Raw genomic sequence first — 24,978 nt, forward strand, 5'->3', positions numbered from 1 at the left:
CCCGCGGGTGGGGTCTGTGCGGGGCCCGTCGGGCCACGCGCAGCCGCGCGCCCCCCGCGTGGGAAAGCAGGGGCCAGTCCCCAGCGCGGGCCGGCGGGGCCGCGCCGAGGTCACTGAAATCCCCGGCCGGCCCGCCTGAGTCACGCGTCCCCGCGGGCCCCGCGCGCCCCGCCCCCGCCCCGGGCGCGGCCGCGTCCCCGCTCCCGCGGGGCTGGAAGGTCACCGGCGCGGAGGGGGGCGGGGCGCGCGCGGAGACGCAGCCCCGCGCCCCCAGGAAGCCCCCTCCCCTCCGCTGCGCCCGCCCCGGCCCGGCGCGGTCTGGGCGCGATCGGGCGCGCACGGCGCGCGGCCCGGGCCGGGGGCGCGCGGGGCGCCCCGGGGCCGCCCCGGGGGGCGTCCGCCGGCCGCGCCCGCGTTGCGTAACGCGCGGCGCGGGGTCAGGTGCGCGCGGCGTGCTCGCCCGCGGCCTCGGCTGCCCCGGCGCTGGCCGGCCGCCCGCTTCCCATGGGGTGACATCCGCCCCGCCCCTGGGCCGGCGCGGGGGGCGGCCCCGGGGGAGGGCGCGCGCGGGGGCGCAGGAAGGGGCCGGGCGCGAGGGATATTCCTCTCCCGGCCTGAGTCAGCCGCGGGCGGAGCCGCCTCCCCCGGGCCTCCCGGGAGACGGGAACTTGCTTCACTTCCCCGGGGCAGGTTCGCCCCCGGCCGGCCCGGCCCCCGCCCCGCGCCCCGCCCCCCGCGGCTTCCGCGCGCCCCCCGCGCCGGCACCTGGGGCCCCCGCGCGCCGCGGGCCGGGCCGACACGTGAGGCTCATGTGATGGAGCCGGGGCGGGCGCGCGGGCCGCGCCTTCCCTCCGCGGCCGCGGCCAGACGTGCCTGGAGTCACAGGGTGGAACACGTCGCTCCCACCCGCCCCCTCGCGCGCATTTAGCCCGGCCCGCGGCGCCCCGGGGCCCGCGCCCCCCGCCCGCCCGCCCGCCCGCCCCGCGCGCCCGCCCCGCGCGCCGCCTCCGGCCCGCCCCGCGCCCCATTCACTCGGCTCCCGGCGCACTCGGCGCGGGGCGCACACGGAGCGCAGCCGGCGGCGGGGACGGCATGCGCGCCCCCCGCTGAGCCGCGCCGACCCCCGCCCGCCCGCCGCCCGCCCGTCGCCGCCGCCCGCCGCCCGCCGAGGACCCCCGCAGCCCCGCGCCATGGAGCGGATCCCCGGCGCGCAGCCGCCCCCCGCCGGCCCCGAGCCCGGAGACCTGCCCGGGTGAGTCGGCGCGCGCGCCCGCCCGCGGGGGTCCCCGCTGCTCGGGGGTCCGCGGCCCGCGGCCGCCGAGTCACCGCCCGGCCCCTCTCCCCGCAGGATGGATTTCGCCCACATGTACCAGGTGTACAAGTCGCGACGCGGCATCAAGCGCGGCGACGACAGCAAGGTAGGCGCCGCGCCCCCCGGACCCCCGCGCGCCCCGGGACCCCCGCGCCCCCCGGGACCCCCGCGCCTCCCGGATCCCCGCGCGCTCCGGGACTCCCCGCGCCCCCCGGGACCCCGCGCGCCCCGGGAACCCCCGCGCGCCCCGGGACCCCCGCGCCCCCCGGGACCCCCGGACCCCCGCGCCTCCCGGATCCCCGCGCGCTCCGGGACCCCCGCGCCCCCCGGGCCCCCGCGCGCCCCGGGAACCCCGCGCGCCCCGGGAACCCCCGCGCGCCCCGGGACCCCCGGACCCCCGCGCCTCCCGGATCCCCGCGCGCTCCGGGACCCCCGCGCCCCCCGGGCCCCCGCGCGCCCCGGGAACCCCGCGCGCCCCGGGAACCCTCGCGCGCCCCGGGAACCCCCGCGCCCCCCGGATCCTCGCGCGCCCGGTCGCTGGGAAAAGTTTTCCGACTCGGAGGCCGGCGGGGGGTCGCCCGGTGCGGGCTGCGTGCAGGGCTGGAGGAAGGGCAGCAGCGGGGGACCTGGGTGTGACCACTCGCGCACTCGCGCGCGCGGCGTGGGGAGAAAGGCCCCCGCGGACCCGGCCGCTCACGCCTCGCCCCGCGCGCGCAGGAGACCTACAAGCTGCCGCACCGGCTCATCGAGAAGAAGAGGCGCGACCGCATCAACGAGTGCATCGCGCAGCTCAAGGACCTCCTGCCCGAACACCTCAAACTTACAGTAAGTGAGCGCGGCCCGGCCAGCGCCGCTGCCCACCCGCCCCGCGGCCCGCGGCCACCGCCGCCTGCAGGCCCCGCGGGGAACTGCAAGGCGAGGGCAGGACCGCGGTGGTCGGGGGCGCGAGGTCGCCCCCTCCCCACGGCGGGGGTTTTCCACCCCCACCCCCACCCCGGGCCTCCTGCGTGGCGCCCCCCCACCCCCCGCACCAGCTGGCCGCCTGGGCCGCGGCCTCACACTTTCCCTTCTGCCGATTTGGGGGACCCTCGTATTTTTCCTGACTTGGGCAAACCCAGGCACAAGTTGGGTTTCTCTAATTCCTGCTCAGACCCCCCCCCCTTTTTCAATAACTAGTTTTGGTGTGTCCTTTAGAATGCCTTTCTTGGCAGTGGCCAGGTTACTGGCTTGGCAGAGTTGGGAGGGGGAAAGTGAAAGGGGTGAGGGGGAAGATTAGTATTCCAGGAGAGGAGGGAAAAAAAGCAAAAAAAGCAAAGCTGGGTGAGCTGGAAGTTGGGCCCTGGCGTGAGCTGGAGGTTGGGCCCGGGCGTCGGTCGGGGAGGAGGAGGGAAGCCTCTTGGCTGCCAGGCGCAGAAGTCCCTGCTGGGACTGACTCCACTGCAGAGAAATGTCAGCCCGGCTTCCCCGAGCTAAGGTCAGCGCGGCTGCCAGGGCTCCCTCGGAGGTAGCTGAGGTGGCTGAGCGCCGCCGCCGCCCGTTTTTCATTCTTTCCGCTCCGTTGTGTAGCCCCGTGCGCGCTTCTCAGCGTCGGGCCCTCCTGCCTCCCAGCCAGACACGCTTCTTCCCTGTCTGGAGCGGTTGCTCCCGCGTAGAGGGTGGGACTTTCCTGAACTCGGCACTCAGGCCGCCTCTCCTGATCGCAGACCCTGGGCCACTTGGAGAAGGCCGTGGTTCTCGAGCTCACCTTGAAGCATGTGAAGGCGCTGACCAACCTCATTGACCAGCAGCAGCAGAGAATCATCGCCCTGCAGAGTGACCTGCAGACCGGTGAGTGCCGGGTCCCTCCCGAGTCCCACCCTGGGCACCCGGGGACCCAGCCTCTGGTTCCTGCAACAAATTCCTCTGCACCCTCCTTGGGGGGAGCTTCCAACTTATCCTTCCTAAAAGGTCAGATCTCTCGTGTGGAAGGCTGTTGGGGGCCACCTGGCCTGGAAATGTTTCCGCTGCATGATAAAATAGTCCCCTGGCATTTGGCTCCAGAGCTCTGGGTTCAGGGAGAGTCTTCCCAAGCCCCGCACCCCCCGCCCCCCACCGCGATTTAAAATGCCAGGGCACCTATAATTTGCATTGTGGGTGTTTTACAGTCGGTCGTCTTAGCCTCTTTCATTGGCGAATAAATCACGGGTCTGCCCCAGTGTTTTCCTGTTTCTCTGCTTCCTTATCGCTCTGTGTGTGGTATGACCCTGGCAGGCTGACAGCAGGAGTTTTTTCTGCATTTCATGTGGTTCCCTGAATAGCCACTAGGTATCTCTGTGAATTGCACAATCTAACGAAACCATCGGAGTTTCATCATGCTCTCCTCTGACTTCCAGAGAACCATGGTCTCCATGTGACCTCTGCTCCCCCCTTCCCACGTAAACTCCCCGGCACGGAAAGCTCGGCCCCTCCGGCCCCCCCGTCCCTCATTCCATTCTCTCTGCCCTCCTTCCCGAGACTAGTACCACGGGAACCGCCAGAAACCCAGCACACGTTTCTGCCGCCTCCTCGGGAAGATACAGGGCATGAGGCCACATTTGAGGTGGGGGTCGTAGATAGCGCCCCTGGGAACAGCGTCCCCGTGGCCTGCTTGTCGATCCTCCCGCGGAGTCCCCACCTGGCCCCCTGGCTGGGGCTTCTGCTCTGCGTGCCAGCGGTTGATCCCAGCTCTGTGCTGCCTGCCAGGGTCCCCTGTAAGCCCTGAGCTCCACTGGGTGTGCCAATCCCTTTAGCGTTTCAAAAATGCTTTAAAAAGGAGCTGGGGAAGTCACGGTAAAGGCACTGTTCTTCTGTGCAGCTGACCTGGGCTCATCCCCTGCCCCGCCTGGGGTCCCCCTGAATGATCCCTGGGAACCGCTATGGCCACAGAACAGCCAGAATTGCACCAAGGCCACACGGGGTAGAAGTTACTGAAAGTATCTTCTTTGGGGGAGACCCCTTCTTCATTCCTGAGCTCACTTAACGACTACTTGGTCTTGCTATGCTTAGAGGAATATTCCAGAAATCAGCTGTCGTTTCAGACATACGGGACTGCTCCTGGCTGTGTCGCGTATCATAAAAACTCCCGGACAGCCGATACATGCAGTTCGGGGAGAAAGTGTCTGCTGCTGAGTGGGGCCCGGCTGGGCTGTGGGCGCCGTCCCGCATCTCGTTTATGCCCAGGTGGCAGGGCGGTGGCTTCGGTCCCTCCGTTTTCAGCGTGATCCCGGTGTCCTGCTCTGAGCACTGGGCGGGCCGGCGGGCACAGCTCCTGCGATTTCTCACACGCCCGCTCTGCATCTCTGATTCCGCAGGGGAGCTGTCTGGGAGGAGCATCGACGCAGGTCAGGAGATGTTCTGCTCAGGGTTCCAGACGTGCGCCCGGGAAGTGCTGCAGTACCTGGCCAAGCACGAGAACGCCCGGGACCTGAAGTCCTCGCAGCTGGTCACCCACCTGCACCGCGCCGTGTCCGAGCTCCTGCAGGGCAGCCCCTCCCGGAAGCTGGCCGAGGCCGCGCCCAAAGGCCTGGACTTCAAGGAGAAGGCCAGCCCCCTGGCCCGGGCCGCCCAGGGCCCCGGCAAGAACTGCGTGCCCGTCATCCAGCGGACTTGTGCGCCGTCGGGCGGGGAGCAGAGCGGCAGCGACACGGACACGGATAGCGGCTACGGGGGCGAGTGCGAGAAGGGGGAGCCGCCCTGCTTCAGGGCCGACGCCGGCCGCAGGCCCCCAGCGGGCGAGCGCTTCGGGGCCATCAAGCAGGAGTCCGAGGAGCCCCCCGCCAAAAGGAGCCGCGTGCAGCGTGCCGACGAAGAGGGCCGCTTCGCCGGGGGCGACCTGCTGGGCGCCCCCTTCCTGGGCCCCCACCCGCACCAGCCCCCCTTCTGCCTGCCCTTCTATCTCATCCCCCCCTCGGCCACCGCCTACCTGCCCATGCTGGAGAAGTGCTGGTACCCCACGTCGGTGCCCCTGCTCTACCCCGGCCTCAACGCGTCCGCCGCCGCACTCAGCAGCTTCATGGGCGCCGACAAGGTCTCGGCGCCCCTGCTGGTGCCCCAGAGACTCCCCTCGCCCCTGCCGGCCCACCCGGCCCTCGACTCCTCCGCCCTGCTCCAGGCCCTGAAGCAGATCCCCCCCTTAAGCTTGGAAACCAAAGACTGAACTCTCGGGGGGTCCCGCTGCCCGGGCCTCCTGCCTCCCGACGTCCAGCCGCGAACAGGACGCGCGTGGGGGGCGGGGAGGCGGGCTTGCACGCGGCTTGGGTCCTGCGGCAGAGGGCAGGACGGCTGCTGGGTGGGGAGGAAGGGGGGACCGGGGACGGCAGCCTGCGGGTGGGCGTGGACCTTCGGGCCTGTCCCCACCCTGGGCCAGGCCGGCTCACCGCCCCCCGCCTGGGCACTGCAGAGCTGTCGGCCGCCTGGGCCGGCTCAGGCCTCGCCTCGGAGCCGGGCCTGAGGCTGGGCGGAAGGTGCTTTCAGAGGAAGCCTTCCCGGCCAGCCCCGCCCTCCGGGTGGCCGTGACTCACTCAGCCAGGCAGCGCCCAGCTGCCCACTCCCTGCCCCTGCCGCCCGCAGGGGTGCCGTGCCCGGCCCCGCACTGCGGTGGTTCGGGGAGATTTCCCAGGCCCGCCGCAGACGAGCGCAGAGAATGTAGTCCCTTACTCAGGCCCCCGAGCACTGCTTCCCGAGACAGCCCCTCGCCCCCGGCGCCTGGCACCCGGTGGGGCGTCGCCATGGGCTGTGCGGGGTGCCCAGCTCCCAGGCTCTAGCTGAGGTCTGAGCTGTTGCCTCGGACCCCTGGTACCCTAGCTTGGCATCGTGGGGGCCCGGGGCCCCGCCCGGGGCCCGGCTGATCCCGGCCGCCTTGTCGCCCCCGACCCCGCATCCTTCCCTTCGAAAGCAGAATCCTCCCCCTTTGCCCCTGCACCAGCTTTTCACAATGCACTATGCTTGATGGCCGACCGTGTTTTTAACTTTGTTCTTCCCCGTGTTTATTTTGGTATAAAGTCGCCTTTATTTGTAAAACTGTTAATAAATATATATTATATAAATATATCAGAGAGGGAAATGTTTCAGATGTTTATTTGTATAATTACTTGATCTACCAAGTGAGGGAAAAAAAACGAATGTATTCCTGTTTTTTGAAGAGAAGAATTTTTTTTTCTCTCGGGAGAGGTACAGTGTTTATATTTTGGAACCTTCCTGAAGGTGTGAAATTGTAAATATTTTTATCTATGAGTCAATGTTAAGTAGTTGTTTAAAAATACTTAATAAAATAATCCTTTTCCTGTGGAAGAGAACGGAGGTCTCCTGTCTGTAAATCATGGTCCCCTGCACAGCGGGCCGGCCAGGGCTGGGGGCAGGAACAGGTTAACGCGGAGGGAGTTTCGTTCGACGTTTCACATGCTTTGTATTGACATTCGCTTAGACAGAGTAAGGTTAGTCGATTTAGCAGGTAAATATTTGCTTGATTTTTTTTTAACTATCCCTCACCAGAGACAGTCATTCTCTGCCTCTTTCCAGAGTGCAGCAGAAAGTGGGTTGCCCCCCCACCTCCGTGTCAGCCCCCGTCCGGGTCCTTGACCGTCCCAAGGTGGCCTTGGGTGTCTGGGCACCCGTGGGCGGGGTGTGCCACGGAGGGAGGGCTAACGGATCTCCAGGCAGGAATAATGGACGTGGGGCTAGCACCTCGGCGGTCAAACTTCTCCCTGCTCCGGAGGCTAATGGATTGGCCATATCCTGTCTCGCTGCCGAGGGCAACATTCCATAATTCTTTCCGACATCCTTCCTGGACTTCCTCTGGCTGGGCGTGTGCCTGAGTGAATATGGGTGTTCTTCAGCCGAGACCTCGGAGGGGAAAGGGAAAATTCCATGGGAAAAGGAGTGGGAATGACCTGTGGGGTCTCTGCTCCTGCACCCTCCTGGGAAACGGCACCAGGCCGCCTCCCTGCGGGCAGGCCCAGGGGAGCTGCAGTCGTCGCCCTCCGGCTCCGAGAAGGGAAGAGTGTGTGTGTGTGTGTGTGTGTGTGTGTGTGTGTGTGTGTGTGTGTGTGCATGTGTGCGTGTGTGAGAAAGAGAGGCACATATGAAGTGTGTGTGTGTGTGTGTGTGTGTGCGTGTGTGTGCGTGTGTGCATGTGTGCATGTGTGCGTGTGTGCATGTGTGAGAGAGGCACGTATGAAGTGTGTGTGTGTGCGTGTGTGTGTGCGTGTGTGCGTGTGTGAGAAAGGCACGTATGAAGTGTGTGTGTGTGCGTGTGTGTGTGTGCGTGTGTGCGTGTGTGAGAAAGAGAGGCACGTATGAAGTGTGTGTGTGTGTGTGTGTGTGTGCCTGTGAAGGCTGTGTGTGAGGTATGTGCATGGGGCATCTGTGATACGCGTGAGGCATGTGTCAAGTATATGAGGCATCTCTGAGGCATGTGTGTGTGATGTGTGCGAGGCGTGTGTGAGGCATCTGTGAAGCATGTGTGTGAAGTGGGGCGTGGCCTGTATGTAGATGTGGGGCACGTGGGGAGTGTGAGAGTCGCGTGGGGCACGTATGAGGTGTGTCTGAGGAGCGTGTGAGGTGTTGTGAGGCATGTGCGTGTGGTGTGTGGGTGTGGGTGTGAGGTACAGGATGCAGGTCTCAGGGCATGTGGCGTCCCGGACAGCTGGGTGTGCTGGGAGGAGGCCACCCATGATGGCCTGTCCCACTGCCCCTTGTTTTCTCTCTGTCTCTGTCTGTCTCTCTGTCTCTGTCTCTGTCTCTCTGTCTCTCTTCCATCTCTCTCTCTCTCTCTCTCTCTCTCTCTCTCTCTCTCTCTCTCTCTTCCCACCCCCCCCTGCCCCCGGCTATGGTGCCAGAGATCCCAGACTGTGAGAACGGCACTTGGCATATATGAGTCACCAGGGATTTCAACTCATAACCACACGCTTCAGAGTGTGAGGCGGGCTCTCATCTCTCTGCCTGTGTCTGGCTCTGAGGCCGCCTGCACCCCTGTTCCTGGCTGCGCCCTATTCCAGCTGGGCAGCTGCTGTCCCCTCGGCCCGGGGCTTCTCACGGAGCCGCGTCTCCAGGCTGGCGATCCATCATCAACTTGGCACAGCGTCCTGCAGTCCGACTTTCTGACTTTCTTCCCTCGGCCTCCGGAGGAAGTGCTCGGAGCAACCTGAACTAAGAAAAGCCCATAATGGCCGCCCTGCCCACCCAGACCCCCGTCCGTGTCCGTGGGGGGGGGGGCCACCGGACCCTGAGGCAGCTGCCCTCCTGCCCTCCGGCCTGCACCCTTGACCTCCCCTGCAGCCCTTGGGGCGGGGGGAGGGGGTGTCGCCCCAGCAGGGCCTTGCTCCAGCTCCAGCCTTTGGCCGGGAGGCCGGGGCTGGCCTGGCCGCCTGGGCCGGGCCGCCCGCAGGGACGGTCTCACCCGGGCCTGACCCTCCTGCCTGTTGACACAACGTCACGTTTCCGACTGTGCCTTTCATGTGCGGCCCGGGGCTAAATGCGGCTGCCGGTTCCTGGAAGCAGACGTGCCTGGCACCGCGTCAGCAGAAACCTGATCCCCGGGGAAGCTTGGCACGGCCAGGAGCGCTCTCGGCCCCCAGAGCCCGTCTGGCAGCGCCCGCTGGGGGGGGGGGGGGGGGCTGCGGGGGGCTGGGCTCAGGCTGCGTCTGGGACAGGCCCAGTGAGCGGGAGCTGGAGGTTCCCCGCTGGTCACCGCTCCCAACCGGCCCAGCAACCCAGAGGCTGGGTAGCAACCCGCCTGGGCAGCGGGGAGAGTTGCTCAGCGCAGGAGGTGACTGACCCAAGGTCACGCAGCTTCCCGGAACCCTGCGCCGGCCTGCTGGGGACCGGGGTGGCCCTGTCTGGTGTCCCAGCCGAGGGGGCGGCTTCCACAGCCCGGCTGCCAAGAGCAGTGACCCAGACGCTGATGCTAGTATTACGGCCAACAGCACGCGGTGCCGCCGTCCCCAGAGCTCCCCCAGCCTCGCCGTCCCCGTGAGAGCACAGAGAGGGGCAGTGACTTGCCTGAGGTCACACAGCTCACACAGGAAGGGACTGGATTGCAAGCGAGGCCACTGATTCGAGGGCACAGCGCCGACACCAGCCGCCTTCTCGGCACACCCCCCCGCCAGGAGAGCTCCCCCAGGCCCCGTGTCCACTACCACCCCCAACCCGGAGGTCTTGCCCGGGCCCGGGTCCACGAGCTCTCTCACAGGGCAGCTGCATCCGCCAGGCCAGCACCATGCCCGGCTCCCGGCTCCGGGCAGTTCTAACTGGCCGTGCGGTGTGGGGTTGGCACTTCCACAGGGGCTGTCCTGCGAGTCCCCGGATGCCCGTGAGAAGCTCCTGGCGCCTGCCCCGGGGCCTTTGCCAGTCTCGGACCCAGGCCGACGCCCCTTGGCTAAGTGCACTGGAAGCTGCTCGCTGGGCGTGCGGGGACGCCCTTTCCCCGCCTCACCCCTGCTCCGCTGGCAGAGGGCCGGGGGAGCCCCCGCGGCTGACCACACCCTCCCCCACCCGCGTCCAGCCTGGCAGCCAGTGCGACACGTCAAGGCCGGCTCGGGGTCAGCGTGCTCTGGGGCCGCGGGGGGCCCACCCCCGGCCAGCTGCAGCGCCTCTCCCTCTCCGTGGGGGTCCGAGCACGGCGCCCACCTGGGCCGGCGAGGCCTGCGAGGCGGCCGGCCGCGCCCCAGTGCCACCCTGTTTATCCCCGACCATCTGTTTGGCTCAAGGACACGCAGAACATAAGCCGCGGCCGCTCCCTGGCTCGGGAAGCCACTGACTCGCCGGTGTCCCGGCAGGGCCGTCCAGTCTTGTGACGGGGCTGGCCGGGGCCCAGAAGGCGTCTTCCGCTAGGGAGGGGCTCCTTCCCTCCGGGGCTGGGCGCAAGGACAGAGGTGAGACGCTGGGCAGCGTCCAGGGCGCAGGCGGGAGGGACACAGAGACCACTGTCCCGCGGGCCGTGCGTGCTGCCTGCTGACCGGGGAGCAGGCCCGTTTCCTCCGCGGGGTCTGCGTGTTGGGGGTCTTGGATCCTGGCGGGACGCGGACACTTCTTTGGGGTCACGTGCAGGTGGCGACGGAAAACGGAGCACGTGCAGGGACGGGAGGGAGAGGAGCCTGGAGCGATAGCACAGCGGGGAGGGCGTTTGCCTTGCACGCAGCCGACCCGGGTTCGATCCCCAGCATCCCATAGGGTCCCCTGAGCACCGCCAGGAGGAATTCCTGAGTGCATAAGCCAGGAGTGACCCCTGAGCATCGCCGGGTGTGACCCAAAAAGCAAAAAAAAAAAAAATAAAAAACAAAGAAAAAAATAAAAAGAACGGGAGAGAGAACACAGTGGAACAACCCCACTTCACTCGGGTCCAAAGAGCCAGAGCAGAGCCAGGCCCCTGTGGGACCCCCAACTCGGCAGCTGGGCCCCCGAGTGTTGCTGGAGACACCGCCCGGGGCCCGGACAGACCTGGCAGCTCAGAGCCTGGCAGTGCCCTCCCCGGCCTTGGCACCGAAATGCCCGCTGGACTGGCCAGCCGGGATCTGCTCGGGGTCCCAGCCCCCACCCCCCACCATGAACGGGACCGAGAAGGGAGAAGACGGTTCCTCAAAGGAGCCCGGCCCAGAGTTCATGAAAAGCCGCCCGGCGTCCTTAGTCATAAGGGAAATGCAAATCGGAGCCACTTCAGCTGCCCCTCACAGCCCTGGGTGGCACGAAAGGGAGATGGCACAGGGGTGGGCATGGGGGTCGGCACGACAAAGTGTGGCCGGGCGGGCGGCAGCTTCTCCGCCTCACAGACAGAGCCCGGGCAGCCGGTGGTGGACAGCAGGACGCACCCCAAGGGTCAGCAGCCGCTTCCCCAGCAAGAACGTGTCAGCATGTCAGGACAGAGTCTCTCACGGCCAGAGACACAGACAGACAGACAGTGAGAGGGAGAGACACGGAGAGGGAGAGACAGACAGAGACAGAGACAGAGGGAGAGAGAGACAGCTGAGGGTCCATGCAGAAAATGCCCGGGAGCAAGGTTCAGTGATGCTCTGAGCACTCAGACCATGAGGCCCAGAGCAGGGAACCCAGGCTGGGCACAGGACAGAGAGGGCAGCGGCCAGGAGCTGGGGGCGGGGAAACGGCAGGAGACAGGCCTTTGCTTCCTGCCAGGAATGTTCTGGAACTAGGTGGAGGTGGGGCTGCCACCCCGTGAATGGCCTAGTACCCTCAACTGTTCAGGCTCTGTGGATTTTAGCTTGAAACAATATTGTTCATGGATTTTATTTTGTTTTATTTTTGAAGAGGGTTTTTGAAATGTATTTGAGGGTCACATCTGGCGCTGCTCAGGGGGCCTTGGGGTGCTGGGATCGAAACAGGGTTGACTCCAGACGAGGCAAGCAGAGACCCCAAGCCTCTGAGCGGGACTTGAGACGCATAGTACAGCAGGGAGAGCGTTCGCCTTGCATGAGGCCGACCCAGCTCCCATTCCTGCCACTTCAGAAGGTCCCCTGAGTACAGCCAGGAGTGAACTCCAGAGTGCAGAGTCAGGAGGAAGCCCTGAGCATTGCTGGGTGTGGCCCTCAAACCAAAAATAAACAAATAAATAAATAAACAAAAGACCAGGGCTTCTGGGCCAGAGTGACGGTACAGTGGGCAGGTCATTCGCCTACCTAGCGACTAACCTGGTCCCATCACCAGCGTCCTGTGTGGTCCCTGAGCACAGAGCCGGGAGTCAGCCCTGAGCACAGAGCCGGGAGCCAGCCCTGGGCACAGAGCTGGGAGTCAGTCCTGAGCACAGAGCCGGGAGTCAGCGCTGAGCACAGAGCTAGGAGCAAGCCCTGAGCACAGAGCCGGGAGTCAGCGCTGAGCACAGAGCCAGGAGCCATCCCTGAGCACAGAGCCGGGAGTCAGCCCTGAGCACAGAGTCGGGAGCCAGCCCTGAGCACAGAGCCGGGAGTCAGCCCTGGGCACAGAGCCGGGAGTCAGCCCTGAGCACAGAGTCGGGAGTCAATGCCGAGCACAGAGCTGGGAGTCAGCCCTGAGCACAGAGCCGGGAGTCAGCCCTGGGCACAGAGCCAGGCGTCAGCCCTGGGCACAGAGCCGGGAGTCAGCCCTGAGCACAGAGCCAGGAGCCATCCCTGAGCACAGAGCCGGGAGTCAGCCCTGGGCACAGAGCCAGGAGCCATCCCTGAGCACAGAGCCGGGAGTCAGCCCTGGGCACAGAGCCGGGAGTCAGCCCTGAGCACAGAGTCGGGAGTCAACGCCGAGCACAGAGCTGGGAGTCAGCCCTGAGCACAGAGCCGGGAGTCAGCCCTGGGCACAGAGCCAGGCGTCAGCCCTGGGCACAGAGCCGGGAGTCAGCCCTGAGCACAGAGCCAGGAGCCAACCCTGAGCACAGAGCCGGGAGTCAGCCCTGGGCACAGAGTCCGGAGTCAGCCTCGAGCACAGAGCTGGGAGCGAGCCCTGAGCACAGAGTCGGGAGTCAGCCCTGAGCACAGAGCCGGGAGTCAGCCCTGGGCACAGAGCCGGGAGTCAGCCCTGGGCACAGAGTCCGGAGTCAGCCTCGAGCACAGAGCTGGGAGCGAGCCCTGAACACAGAGTCGGGAGTCAGCCCTGAGCACAGAGCCGGGAGTCAGCCCTGGGCACAGAGCTGGGAGTCAGCCCTGAGCACAGAGCCGGGAGCCAGCCCTGAGCACAGAGCCGGGAGTCAGCCCTGGGCACAGAGCCGGGAGTCAGCCCTGAGCACAGAGTCGGGAGTCAACGCCGAGCACAGAGCTGGGAGTCAGCCCTGAGCACAGAGCCGGGAGTCAGCCCTGGGCACAGAGCCAGGAGCCATCCCTGAGCACAGAGCCGGGAGTCAGCCCTGGGCACAGAGCCGGGAGTCAGCCCTGAGCACAGAGTCGGGAGTCAACGCCGAGCACAGAGCTGGGAGTCAGCCCTGAGCACAGAGCCGGGAGTCAGCCCTGGGCACAGAGCCAGGCGTCAGCCCTGGGCACAGAGCCGGGAGTCAGCCCTGAGCACAGAGCCAGGAGCCAACCCTGAGCACAGAGCCGGGAGTCAGCGCTGAGCACAGAGCTAGGAGCAAGCCCTGAGCACAGAGCTAGGAGCAAGCCCTGAGCACAGAGCTGGGAGTCAGCCCTGAGCACAGAGCCGGGAGCCATCCCTGAGCACAGAGCCGGGAGTCAGCCCTGGGCACAGAGCCAGGAGTCAGCCCTGGGCACAGAGCCGGGAGTCAGCCCTGGGCACAGAGCCGGGAGTCAGCCCTGAGCACAGAGTCGGGAGTCAATGCCGAGCACAGAGCTGGGAGTCAGCCCTGAGCACAGAGCCGGGAGTCAGTCCTGGACACAGAGCCAGGCGTCAGCCCTGGGCACAGAGCCGGGAGTCAGCCCTGAGCACAGAGCCAGGAGCCAGCCCTGAGCACAGAGCCGGGAGTCAGCCCTGGGCACAGAGTCCGGAGTCAGCCTCGAGCACAGAGCTGGGAGCGAGCCCTGAGCACAGAGTCGGGAGTCAGCCCTGAGCACAGAGCCGGGAGTCAGCCCTGGGCACAGAGCCAGGAGCCAGCCCTGAGCACAGAGCCGGGAGTCAGCCCTGAGCACAGAGCCAGGAGCCAACCCTGAGCACAGAGCCGGGAGTCAGCCCTGAGCACAGAGCCAGGAGCCAACCCTGAGCACAGAGCCGGGAGTCAGGCCTGGGCACAGAGTCCGGAGTCAGCCTCGAGCACAGAGCTGGGAGCGAGCCCTGAGCACAGAGTCGGGAGTCAGCCCTGAGCACAGAGCCGGGAGTCAGCCCTGGGCACAGAGCCGGGAGTCAGCCCTGGGCACAGAGTCCGGAGTCAGCCTCGAGCACAGAGCTGGGAGCGAGCCCTGAACACAGAGTCGGGAGTCAGCCCTGAGCACAGAGCCGGGAGTCAGCCCTGGGCACAGAGCTGGGAGTCAGCCCTGAGCACAGAGCCGGGAGCCAGCCCTGAGCACAGAGCCGGGAGTCAGCCCTGGGCACAGAGCCGGGAGTCAGCCCTGAGCACAGAGTCGGGAGTCAACGCCGAGCACAGAGCTGGGAGTCAGCCCTGAGCACAGAGCCGGGAGTCAGCCCTGGGCACAGAGCCAGGAGCCATCCCTGAGCACAGAGCCGGGAGTCAGCCCTGGGCACAGAGCCGGGAGTCAGCCCTGAGCACAGAGTCGGGAGTCAACGCCGAGCACAGAGCTGGGAGTCAGCCCTGAGCACAGAGCCGGGAGTCAGCCCTGGGCACAGAGCCAGGCGTCAGCCCTGGGCACAGAGCCGGGAGTCAGCCCTGAGCACAGAGCCAGGAGCCAACCCTGAGCACAGAGCCGGGAGTCAGCGCTGAGCACAGAGCTAGGAGCAAGCCCTGAGCACAGAGCTAGGAGCAAGCCCTGAGCACAGAGCTGGGAGTCAGCCCTGAGCACAGAGCCGGGAGCCATCCCTGAGCACAGAGCCGGGAGTCAGCCCTGGGCACAGAGCCAGGAGTCAGCCCTGGGCACAGAGCCGGGAGTCAGCCCTGGGCACAGAGCCGGGAGTCAGCCCTGAGCACAGAGTCGGGAGTCAATGCCGAGCACAGAGCTGGGAGTCAGCCCTGAGCACAGAGCCGGGAGTCAGTCCTGGACACAGAGCCAGGCGTCAGCCCTGGGCACAGAGCCGGGAGTCAGCCCTGAGCACAGAGCCAGGAGCCAGCCCTGAGCACAGAGCCGGGAGTCAGCCCTGGGCACAGAGCCGGGAGTCAGCCCTGGGCACAGAGTCCGGAGTCAGCCTCGAGCACAGAGCTGGGAGCGAGCCCTGAGCACAGAGTCGGGAGTCAGCCCTGAGCACAGAGCCGGGAGTCAGCCCTGGGCACAGAGCCAGGAGCCAGCCCTGAGCACAGAGCCGGGAGTGAGCCCTGAGCACCCCTAGGCGTGTCCCCTGACAAAGATGAAGCAGAGCCTCAGAGCTGCTGTGGGCGTCTGGCCGCCTGCCTGTGCCGCTTCTGTGCGTGGAGCGTGGAGGGGCCGGAGGGAGTCCCCCAGCTGACCGGCAGGGCGCAGGCAGAGGAAGTGGGAGGCTCTGGACTTTGCCCGCTGGGTGCTGGGCAGGGTGCCCGCAGCTGGGCGCGGGGCCCCCTTTAGCGGGGCTCTGCCTGCGCTCCCCGGGAGCGCCAAGACCTGTGGGCCCCGCGGGCGGGCGGCCGCCCCAAGACAGAGCAGAGCTCAGGGAGCAGAGGAGGTGGGCTGCCCCTCCCGGCCCCTCCCCCCCCACCTCTCTCCCAAGGGGGACTTTGCTGCAGGGACGTGCCGAGAGGGGGAGGGGCGGAGAGGGGGAGTGTCGAGTGTGCGGGCGGCCGTGAGCCAGCGATAAGGGCGAATGTCAGGTAGGCGCCCCGGTACGTGCCGACAGCCACTCTGCAGGCTGGAGGCTGAGAAGGCCTCGGGCTCCTGCGTGTGGGAGCCGAGTGTGTCGGCCGAGAGTGACCAGCCGAGCCCCAGCGGAGGGCACCCGGCAACATGGAACTTCAGGCCTTGGCGGAGCGCCTGGGCTCCCAGGAAGTTCCCACAGCCCCCGGTGTTGGGGTGGGGACGGAGGGGGCGGTCTGGGCAGCTTCCTAGAGGACCCCCCCTCTGCAGGGGAAACAGCCCAGCCCCCTTGCGGCCCCCGAAGTGGAGAGGGTCTTTCTGCCTGCTATTTCAGAACAGGAGCAGGAAGATAACGAGAAGGGCCAGGGATGTGCATCGGGGCTGAGGCCTGGGGTCGACCCCTGGGAGTGGCCCCAGCAGAGTAGAAGGGGAGGGAGGGAGGGAGAGGGGGAGGGAGGAGGGAGGAGGAGGGAGGAAGGAGCTGGGGGGAGGGGCGGGGGCTCTCCACACTGACTCCGCCTGTCCCCATCCCCGTGGCCCCTTGTGGATTCTCACCTGGGCGTGGGGGCTGCCCTCGGGCCTCTGCGTGGCCCTGGCCCCCACACTGCAGGCAGCAGGGCCGGGGCCGCCGCCCGCCCCTCTGTGCAGGCCGGCTGCCCCCACTGGCCGGGACCTCCCAGGCGGGTGAGTCAGCGGCTCTCCGGAACCTGGCGGCCGCTGGCTCTGTGGTCACTGGCTGGCTGCGCCCCAGGGGTGCCCAGAGCCTGGGAAGCCGGGCGGGGCGTCTGGTCACCCTATGTCCACCGAGGGCAGCGGGGGCACCAGGAACATGTGTGCCCCCCAGGAGAGGCCCTGCCCTGCCACGCACAGGTGTCCACTGGGGACTGGACACACCTGCCCAGGCTCTGGAGACTCTCCCGGGGACCAGCGCCTGGCCCCACCTGCCCCCCACGTCCTGACTCACCCGGGGCCTGCGGTGGTGACCCATGAGCATGACCCGGAGGGGAGGCAGCACGCGGGGTCCCCGCCTCCCCCACACAGGCCGACTCGGGCATCCGGGCAGGAGGGGACGAAGCCGGCTGCTCGGCCCCGTGGGCAGGGTCACGTCCCGCAGGCCCGGCTGGCTGGCATGAGGAAGGTGGGCGGGGGGGGGGGCGCGGGTGCTGGGGGGGGCGGGCGCAGAACACCCCAGAGGCGGGCGGGCGTCCCCACAGAGAAGGACGCTGCTCGGGAAGAGGGCCTGGAGGTCACGGGGAGGCCCGGGGTCACATGAGCACGACCCCGTGGAAAGGGGAAGCATGGGCTCAGCACGCGGGGACGGGCCCGCGTGACCGGGCGAGGCCGGCCCAGGGGCAGCGCAGAGCCGGGGAGGCGGAGTCGCCTGCCCACACGCCACTCGGCCGGGCGAGGGTCCAGCCTCCAGAGGCGCCCGGGAAAGCCCCTCACTCCCGCCAGAGGGCGGGGCCCACGGGTGCCCTGGTGACCCTAATGCTGCATGAAGGTTCGTGTCACCTAGAAGATGACTAGGGCCAGGTGGGGGTGGGGGTGCAGGGAGGTGCCGGGTGCTGCAGGTCTCCGCTGGGCCCAGTCAGCTTGCTGCTGTTTGGGGGCTACACCCTGGCTCTGTGCTCAGGGCTGACTCCTGGCTCTGTGCTCAGGGCTGACTCCCGGCTCTGTGCTCAGGGCTGACTCCCGGCTCTGTGCTCAGAGCTGACTCCCAGCTCTGTGCTCAGGGCTGACTCCCGGCTCTGTGCTCAGGGCTGACTCCCGGCTCTGTGCTCAGGGCTGACTCCCGGCTCTGTGCTCAGGGCTGACTCCTGGCTCTGTGCTCAGGGCTGACTCCCGGCTCTGTGCTCAGGGCTGACTCCCGGCTCTGTGCTCAGGGCTGACTCCTGGCTCTGTGCTCAGAGCTGACTCCTGGCTCTGTGCTCAGGGATGACTCCCGGCTCTATGCTCGGGGTTAACTCCTGGCTCTTAGCTCGGAGCCCCTCTTAGTGGGCCCTGGGAACCATATGGGGTCCCGGGGACTGTACCCCAGTCAGCCGCGTGCAAGAAGAGTGCCCTTCCCGCCAACCAGGACTCGGGGCAACTGGCCTCGAGGTTCCTGAGCTTGGGCCCTCCATCGCTCTGGGGCCCCGCGGGAGCTGAGGCCTCCCCGAGCGGGTGTGCGCTGGGCCCAGACACGGTCCCCCGGGATCCGGGGACACGGGTGCCCTTTGTCTCGGGGAAAGCGGGAGGTCTCGGTGGCCCGCTGCCCCTCTGCCCTGCGCCCGCACCCCCGTCTCCCCACGGTGCCTCCCTGCCGAGGCTGCAGGAGGGGAGTCCAGCTGCGTCCGCCCCCGGGAAGCGGACATGGGCGGGCCGGACATGAGGCGGCCACTGGGGCCGGGGCTGGCCCAGGCACGGGCAGGGACACGGGGCTCCCCGGCACTGCGGGCAGTGGCCTCCCCTTCGCACTGGGCAAGGCCTCTGAGGGGCTTCACTGTCCTCCTTTGCTGGGCCCGCTCCACGCCCACCACCTCACGGGCAGGGAAACCGAGTCGGGGGGAGAGGCCTGGTGGGTGTGTCGGAGCTTCCGCGACCCCTGTCCCTCGGGGCCAGGCTCCAGCTCTGCCAGGAGAAAGAACCACCCGCCTTCTGCCGGTTTATCAGTCAATCGCGTTTTGCCGACAAGAAAAGGAAGTGGACGGGACCGGCAGCCGTTCCGTGCTGGGCGCATTCGGGGAGTGACGGGCAGTCACGCAGACGGAGGTGCCCAGGGGCCTGTGTGCTGGGAAGTGGGAACCTCCACCCCCCCCCCCCAGCCCCCCGGAGCCCTGGGCAGACCCTGGTGGCCACACGCAGCACAAGAACAGGAATGTTTGGGAATTGTGGGTTTGGTTTGGGTTTGGTTTGGTGTTTGGGGTCACACCCAGCGATGCTCGGGGGTTCCTCCTGGCTCTGCACTCAGGAATCAGTCCTGGCAGTGCTCAGGGAACCATCAGGAATGCCGGGGATCGAACCCGGGACAGCCACGTGCCAGGCAAACGCCATCCCCGCTGTGCCTTCACTCCGGCTTCCAGAACTTTCTTCACTGTCCGTCTCCGAGGCGCCATGCACGGCTTCAGACGCTGCCCATTCCCTGGAGGGCTGGTCCCCGCTCCGGGGGACTGGGGCACTCTGCCGATTCAGGGACGGGAGGAGCAAGGCAGGGAGCCCACGAGGCACTGAGCACTGAGTACGGAGCTGGGCCCACAGGGCCGCGGGGCTGGGCCACCTGGTGTTGGACGCATGAGTGGATGGGTGACTGGTCACCGGCCCTGGCTTCAGAGGCCCCGAGTGCTGGAGCGGGCCTGCGGGGTGGGGGCGGGGCAGGGAGACCCTCAGAGTCTCGAACTCCAGACAGCTCTCCCCAGAGCGGGAACAGCGCCTCCCGCGGGGTCTTCTCCAGGGCACCTCCCACGCCCCCGGGTCCCCACTGAGCCTCCCAGATCTGCTGTCATGCCCCGGAAGGCCAGCCTTTGGGGGGGGGGGGGGCAGGGGAGAGGGCCTTTTCAAAGTCACAGACCCTCTCCGCGGCTAGGACCCCGGCCGTCGGGGGGATGGCCCAGGGGTCTGAGCACAAGCCTGAGAGGCCTGAGTTCAACCACGCAGGGGGTACCCAGCGCCGCCAGGAAGGACCCCCAAGCTCAGAGCCAAGAGTAGCCCCTGGGCACCACCCAACGTGGCCCAGGAACAAAACACAGAAGCCAAACAAGCCCTGGTGCGAAGGCCCCGGGGACGGACCCCGGCGCCGGCAGGCCCGAAGTGCGGGCCGGAAGGACAGGGCTCGGCCCGGAGCTGGTGAAACCAGAGCCAGCTGGAGGGTGGCTGAGGGTGCGGGCTCCATGGGGACACACAGCCGCGGTCACTCGATCTGCTGCCCGTGTCCCCCCGGTATCTGCCCAGAGATCTTGGCTCTCGGCCCGCGGGACGCTGAGAGTGGGTGTTGGGTCGGGCGGGCCGAGCCGGGCAGTGCGGGGCGGGCCGCGGGGGCCGTGTCGGCGCAGGGACGCGGTGGCCGCAGGAGCCGCCTGGCCCAGGGCAGATTGGGTGTCTCGGTGCCGCCTCTCGCTGGGGGGCCACCCTGGTTTGGGAGGTGCCAGGTGTCTGTGAGGAGAAACCCAGCGCTCATCTCTCTCTCCGCCTCCCGACTCGCGTCCCCTTCGGAGTCCTTTGTCCCCGGACCTCTCAGGACCCCCGATGCAGATACTGCACAGGGGACGTGTGGACGTGGGCCCAGACCCTCGGCTGAGGGGCGAAGCTAACTCCAGTCGCAGATGTCCACGCCGAGGTGGGCAGCTCAGCGCAGGGCCGGCGACTCTCAACTGCCCACATGGTCCCAGTGGGTCCCTCTCCCGCCCCCGGGCACCCGCAGGGCACTCAGGGCCCAGGCTCTGCAGAGCACGGCCAGGGGCGATGGTGGCCCTGGGCCGCACGAGGCTGCTGGCCGCTGCTGCCCACGCCCTGCCCTCCTGCCCTGCACTGCAGTGCTGCCTCCTGGCCTGGGCCCACAGGGACCCGCTCGGAGGTGGGCACTGACCCCAACCCGTCTGCCCGGCCTCCAAGCTTGCAGCTGTGCTTGGGGAGCTGGGCACTGAGACCCCCGTTTCTCTGAGCTGCCCGTCCCCTGACGGTGGGGACATCTGCGACTCAGCCCTGGGCTCCCCGATGACTCCCGGTTCTGTGCTCGGGGCTCATTCCCAGCTCTGCGTTCGAGGCTCACTCCCGGCTCTGTGCTCGGGACTGACTCCCAGTTCTGTGCTCAGTATCACTCTTGGCTCTGTGCTCGGGGCTCACTCCCAACTCTGTGCCTGGGTATCACTCCAGCTCTGTGCTCAGGGCTGACTCCCAGCTCTGTGCTCAGTATCACTCTTGGCTCTGTGCTCGGGGCTGACTCCCAGCTCTGTGCTCAGTATCACTCTTGGCTCTGTGCTCGGGGCTCACTCCCAACTCTGTGCTTGGGTATCACTCCGGGCTCAGAGCTCAGGGCTCACTCCCAGCTCTGTGCTGTTCAGGGCCCCTGCACAATGCTGGGACTCAAACTGGGCCCCGCCATGCGCAAGGCTAGCACCTACGCCCCAGTGGTACCTCTCTGCCCTCATCACCTTTTCTCTCAGGAGGGAAACCTGTTCTGGCCCTGGGGAGGCCGTGGCCAGCTACACGGTCCCGTCCGAAGGGAGTCCAGTCAAGAGGGTCAAGGGAGTCTCTTGACTGGACTCCCAGGCCAAAGGGCAGAAAGGCAGCACCCGGGCTTCCTGCTGTGCTACCCACGGGGGGTGGGAGGCCCCTCGGGGAGCCCCTGGCCCAAGTCCACCCGGCCCGGGCTGTGGTCGGGGCCTGTCACCCGTCCCCGGTGGAAAAGGCTTGAACTCGGCGATAACCATCACCGTGAACTCCCCGCCCGTCCCGCAAGCCCAAGCCTGTTTACTGGAAGCTTCAACCCTGTTTCTACATCCTGAGAGCCGCGAGGTTTCGTCACTGGCTCGGGGCGACGAGGCAGGGCCCCGGGGAGAGAGACGCTGGGTCGGGGGCAGGGATGGTCGGTGCCGCCCTGTGTTACCACCTGCAGCCTGGGCGCCCCTGGGCCCGGTGTCCCTGCCCCACAGCTGGGCGCCCCCCACCCCAGGCCAGCCCCCGCCCTCCCTGGGCCTCCAGGCCATTGTCCAGACACGTGCGGAGGGTCTGCTCCTGCCCGCGGTGCCCGTCCTGCCAGCCCAGGGCACCCACGGGACAGGCCTCTGCAGACACCTTGCCCTCCCCGCGCCCCCCGAGGCTGCAGCAGGCCTGGTGGGGAGAGGCATCCACGCTGTGTGGAGCTGGGCTGAGTGGCCAGGCGGGGCGGTCCAGGCACCTGTGACTCAGTTTCCCACTTCTGCTTGTTTCTTTTCCTTTTTTTTCTTGCCTTTTTTTGTTGTTTGTTTTTTGGGTGCTTTTTGGGTCACACCCAGTGATACTCAGGGGTTACTCCAGGCTCTGCACTCAGGAATTACTCCTGGCAGTGCTCGGGGGACCAGATGGGATGCTGGGGACTGTACTCGAGTCGGCCATGTGCAAGGCAAACCCCCTCCCCACTGAGCTATCGCTCCGCGGCCCCTCTGCCTGTTTTCTGCATGGGCGCGGCGGGTGCGTGTGTGCAGGGCATGTGCAGATGCTCTCCTGTCGCTCCCGGCCCCTCACCCGCCTTTGCCCAGTTGAAGCCCAGGGCACCGCACACGCGGGCACCCGCCCACTAGGGCCTGGCCCGCCGTTCACTGTTGTCTGGGGGGGGGGCAGGACTGAGGGGCCGTGAGGTGGGGGCGGGGACTCAGAGCCCCCCACAGGAGCAACCCAGACTCCCCTCTGAGCCCCCGGCTGGGCAGGGCTGCATCCGGCTGCCCCTGAGCAGGCCCTGCCGTTGTGGGAAGCCTAACTTCTAGAAAGTTCTTGCATCATGCCAGCCATGACTCCGACTTCTCCGGTGCCAACTGTGTCTAGAGCAAGAGGCTGGGGCCCCTGAATCGAGGGCCTGGGCTCGGCCCCCCGGGACCCCTGCCCGCTGAGCTGAGGCTGCCTCTCCCTCCGGCCCTCCGGTCCCACCCACCTTCCTGGCCACCCGCAGAGGTCACCACGCCCAGGCTCCCTGTCACCATTTCCTGCCTCGAGTCACGGCTGCTCGGCTGCTTGGGGCTCTGAGGGATTTTCCAGCTCAGGCAACGCAAGAGGGACCCGGCAGCGTGACCCGGGGGGCCGGGAGGAAACCCCCAGCCGGGAATGGGGGGAGGGCACACGCCTCCCCTGCCTGCACCCCGGGACCGTGAGGGCAGCCCCAGAGTGACTCACGGCCAGAAATTCCACAGGGGATGGAGAAACGCCGGCGAGGCTCAGCCTGCCGCTCCTGGAAGGAAGTGCCGCTTCCTCCCGCTGGCCGCCCTCCGCTCACCCGCCCCTTGGCTCTCGATAACCATCTCGGCAGATACGGCGCCTGGAGAGCGTTTCCCCCAGTTCCTCTCTTATCGCCCTGCTGATACCCATCTGCTTCTTCCCAGCTGTCAGACCGCTTTCAGCTGGCCTGGCCCACACGGTCTCCGTCAGGTGCTGGGAGCAAATCCTCAACCTTCCCTGGGCCTCCGCGGAGACCCCACGGGGACCCCCCACGTGGTCCCTGGCCGCGCTGACATCCTCAGGGGGCAGTTTGGAGACTGACCCGAGAGAGTCCTGCCCCGGGGCTGTGCACGCCTTCGGGATGGAGCAGGGGGACATGGGCTGCCCAGCCACGGAGCGCGGCCCCAGGGCCCGGCCAGGACAGCAGGCGATGGGGAGACTCCGGGCCCCGTGGCAGCCGCAGGGGTGCTGCAGGGGAGCAGAAGGAAGTCTGCGGGAAGCAGGGCACACGCGGGCGCTAGCTCCATGCGGAGGGCACGTGGCACCTGGCTGTCAGTCCCGGAGTCCAGCCCCCTGGCTCCTCGCTGCCCCCGGCGCCCACAGCTCTCGGGCTGCAGCCAGCCAGCCCAAGCACGACTCTGCTCCCCGTGCAGTGCTCACCCCCCAAACCTGCCCATGCCCCAGCCACTCAGCGCCCCTGCAGCCAGTCAGGACGGCCCCCGCACGCCCTGCTGCGGCCCCACGTGCACCCTCCGGGCTGGCCCCAGGGACCCCCCTACGGTGAGGTCAGAGGCCAGAGACCCCCCAGCCAGCAAGACCCCTGGGGCCCCGCCCACCCAGGTCTGACCCCAGAGGCCCGAGTTGAGCTCCCTGCAGCCCAGCGCGTGAGAACCGTCATCAGTGACCGGGGTGTGAAGAAGGGGCAGCTTCGTCCTCCCCCAGGAAACTAGAATCGCTGGGCCTGGGCCCGGTTCACGGTTCCGAGCCCTGCACACCTCTCCATCTCTCCGCCATCGCCCCAGGCGCACACGCGGTGCTCAGGTCCCGAGCGAGACGGGAGCGGGGACCCCAGGGCAGGAGACGCCCACCGGGCCGCCCATGAACCCTGAACACTGGACCCAGGGAGGCCGAGGGCGGATGGAGGAGGCAGCCCTGTTGTGGGCACCTCAGGTGTGGGAGCTGAGGCCCTGGGGTGCAGGGGCCCCTCCGGAATGTCACTGGGCGAGTCTGGCTCTCCCCAGACCCTTGGGGCACGGGGACCCCGTCCTTCCGGGGGTCACGCCGAGGACCCAGGCCAGACACAAGCCACTTCCTCCTCGGTTCTGGGAAGCTGATAAGGGCTTCCTTCTGCATTCTCAGCCCCGCGCCCCGAGTGTCACACTATCCGCCCCTCTCGCCCGGACGTGACCTTGCCCAGCCTGGCCCTGGACGCCCGCCCCCGCCCCCGCCTGGCCCTTCTCTCCTTTCGGGCTTCGGGTTCAGGTTTCACTTCTCCTTGGGCCCAGGAACCGGGATGCCAGGGTGGCACGGGCGAGGGCCGGGGCGGGTTCCACTTCTCCTCACCGAGGGGACAGGCGGCCCGTGACCTCAGCCTCGGGCACTCGGTCCCGCCCACTCAGCGCGGCACACCCAGCCCAGCTAGAGGCCTAGGGCCCGCCCATCCCCCTGGAAGGCCAAGAATGGCCACGGCACAGTGGGGACAGGACAGGGACCCCAGGAGCCCCCCGGCACCTGCAGGGCACATGCCACTTTGTCCCCGAGAGGTACGGGCACCCCAGTGCCCAGTGCTGCCAGGCCCCTGCCTCTGGCCCCGGCCACAGAGACTTGAGTGTGTGCAAGTCCCGGTGGACGCGTGATCAGTAGACGCACATTCCTGGTGGTCTTGCTTGCCTGGTGTCCACAGGCTGTAGCTGAAAGCGGGTCTGCAACGCCCCATCGCAGAGCCCTGGGGGTGGCAGCAGCTGGCACAGAGCTGGGGGCAGCATTCTCAGCGAGGCTAGTGCACCCCAAAGCAGCCAGGGTCCCCGAGAAAGCCCGCAGCGGCTGTGGGGAGAGGCCCGGTGCGGGCAGTGCCCATGGGGCCCTGAGCTGGTCTCCTCTGCTGGCCCCTCCTGCTGGGGGCGGCCGCTGTCCCTTGTCCATCTGTCCCCCCCAAGCCCCCTGCTGGCGTCTCCTCCCTCCTGGCCTGTCATAGAAGGGCCCCTCCCTCCCCCCCCCCCCGGCAAATACCCTCCCATCTCTCCCCCAGAGTGACCGGGTGCTGGGCGTGGGGGGGCGCAGGGTTCAGCCCCCTTCGGGCAGTGTTAGAGTCTGTGGGACCAACCGACGGGCCCTGGGGCAGGGCAGAGAGACAGAGACAAACTGGCACAGCAGAGATCTCGGGCAAGGGGGGTTGTGGAAGGAGCCCTGGGCCCCACCCCCAGCTGGGCTCTGAGATGCTTGTGGGGCCCCCGTGCCTCAGTTTACACTGCT

General features: G+C 67.5%; 1 protein-coding gene across 1 annotated transcript; it reads left to right on the forward strand.

The window, feature by feature from the left end:
- Window positions 1-983: 983 nt before the first annotated feature.
- Window positions 984-6,624, forward strand: BHLHE40 (basic helix-loop-helix family member e40). The gene is made up of 5 exons (XM_056129655.1): window positions 984-1,252; window positions 1,349-1,418; window positions 2,030-2,137; window positions 3,016-3,139; window positions 4,642-6,624. The coding sequence occupies exons 1-5, from the start codon at window positions 1,191-1,193 to the stop codon at window positions 5,484-5,486; spliced, it is 1,209 nt and encodes a 402-aa protein (XP_055985630.1). The 5' UTR covers window positions 984-1,190; the 3' UTR covers window positions 5,487-6,624.
- The last annotated feature ends 18,354 nt before the right edge of the window (window positions 6,625-24,978 follow it).

Source organism: Sorex fumeus, unplaced genomic scaffold (genome assembly GCF_029834395.1).
Source record: "Sorex fumeus unplaced genomic scaffold, SorFum_2.1 ptg000072l, whole genome shotgun sequence".
Classification (NCBI taxonomy): Eukaryota; Metazoa; Chordata; class Mammalia; order Eulipotyphla; family Soricidae; genus Sorex; species Sorex fumeus.

Excerpts from the sequence above, each read along its gene's own strand:
- BHLHE40 (XM_056129655.1), top strand. The coding sequence starts at position 1,191 with ATGGAGCGGATCCCCGGCGCGCAGCCGCCCCCCGCCGGCCCCGAGCCC. Across the intron at positions 1,253-1,348 it reads GAGCCCGGAGACCTGCCCGG|GATGGATTTCGCCCACATGT; the intron begins GTGAGTCGGCGC and ends CTCTCCCCGCAG. Across the intron at positions 1,419-2,029 it reads AGCGCGGCGACGACAGCAAG|GAGACCTACAAGCTGCCGCA; the intron begins GTAGGCGCCGCG and ends CCGCGCGCGCAG.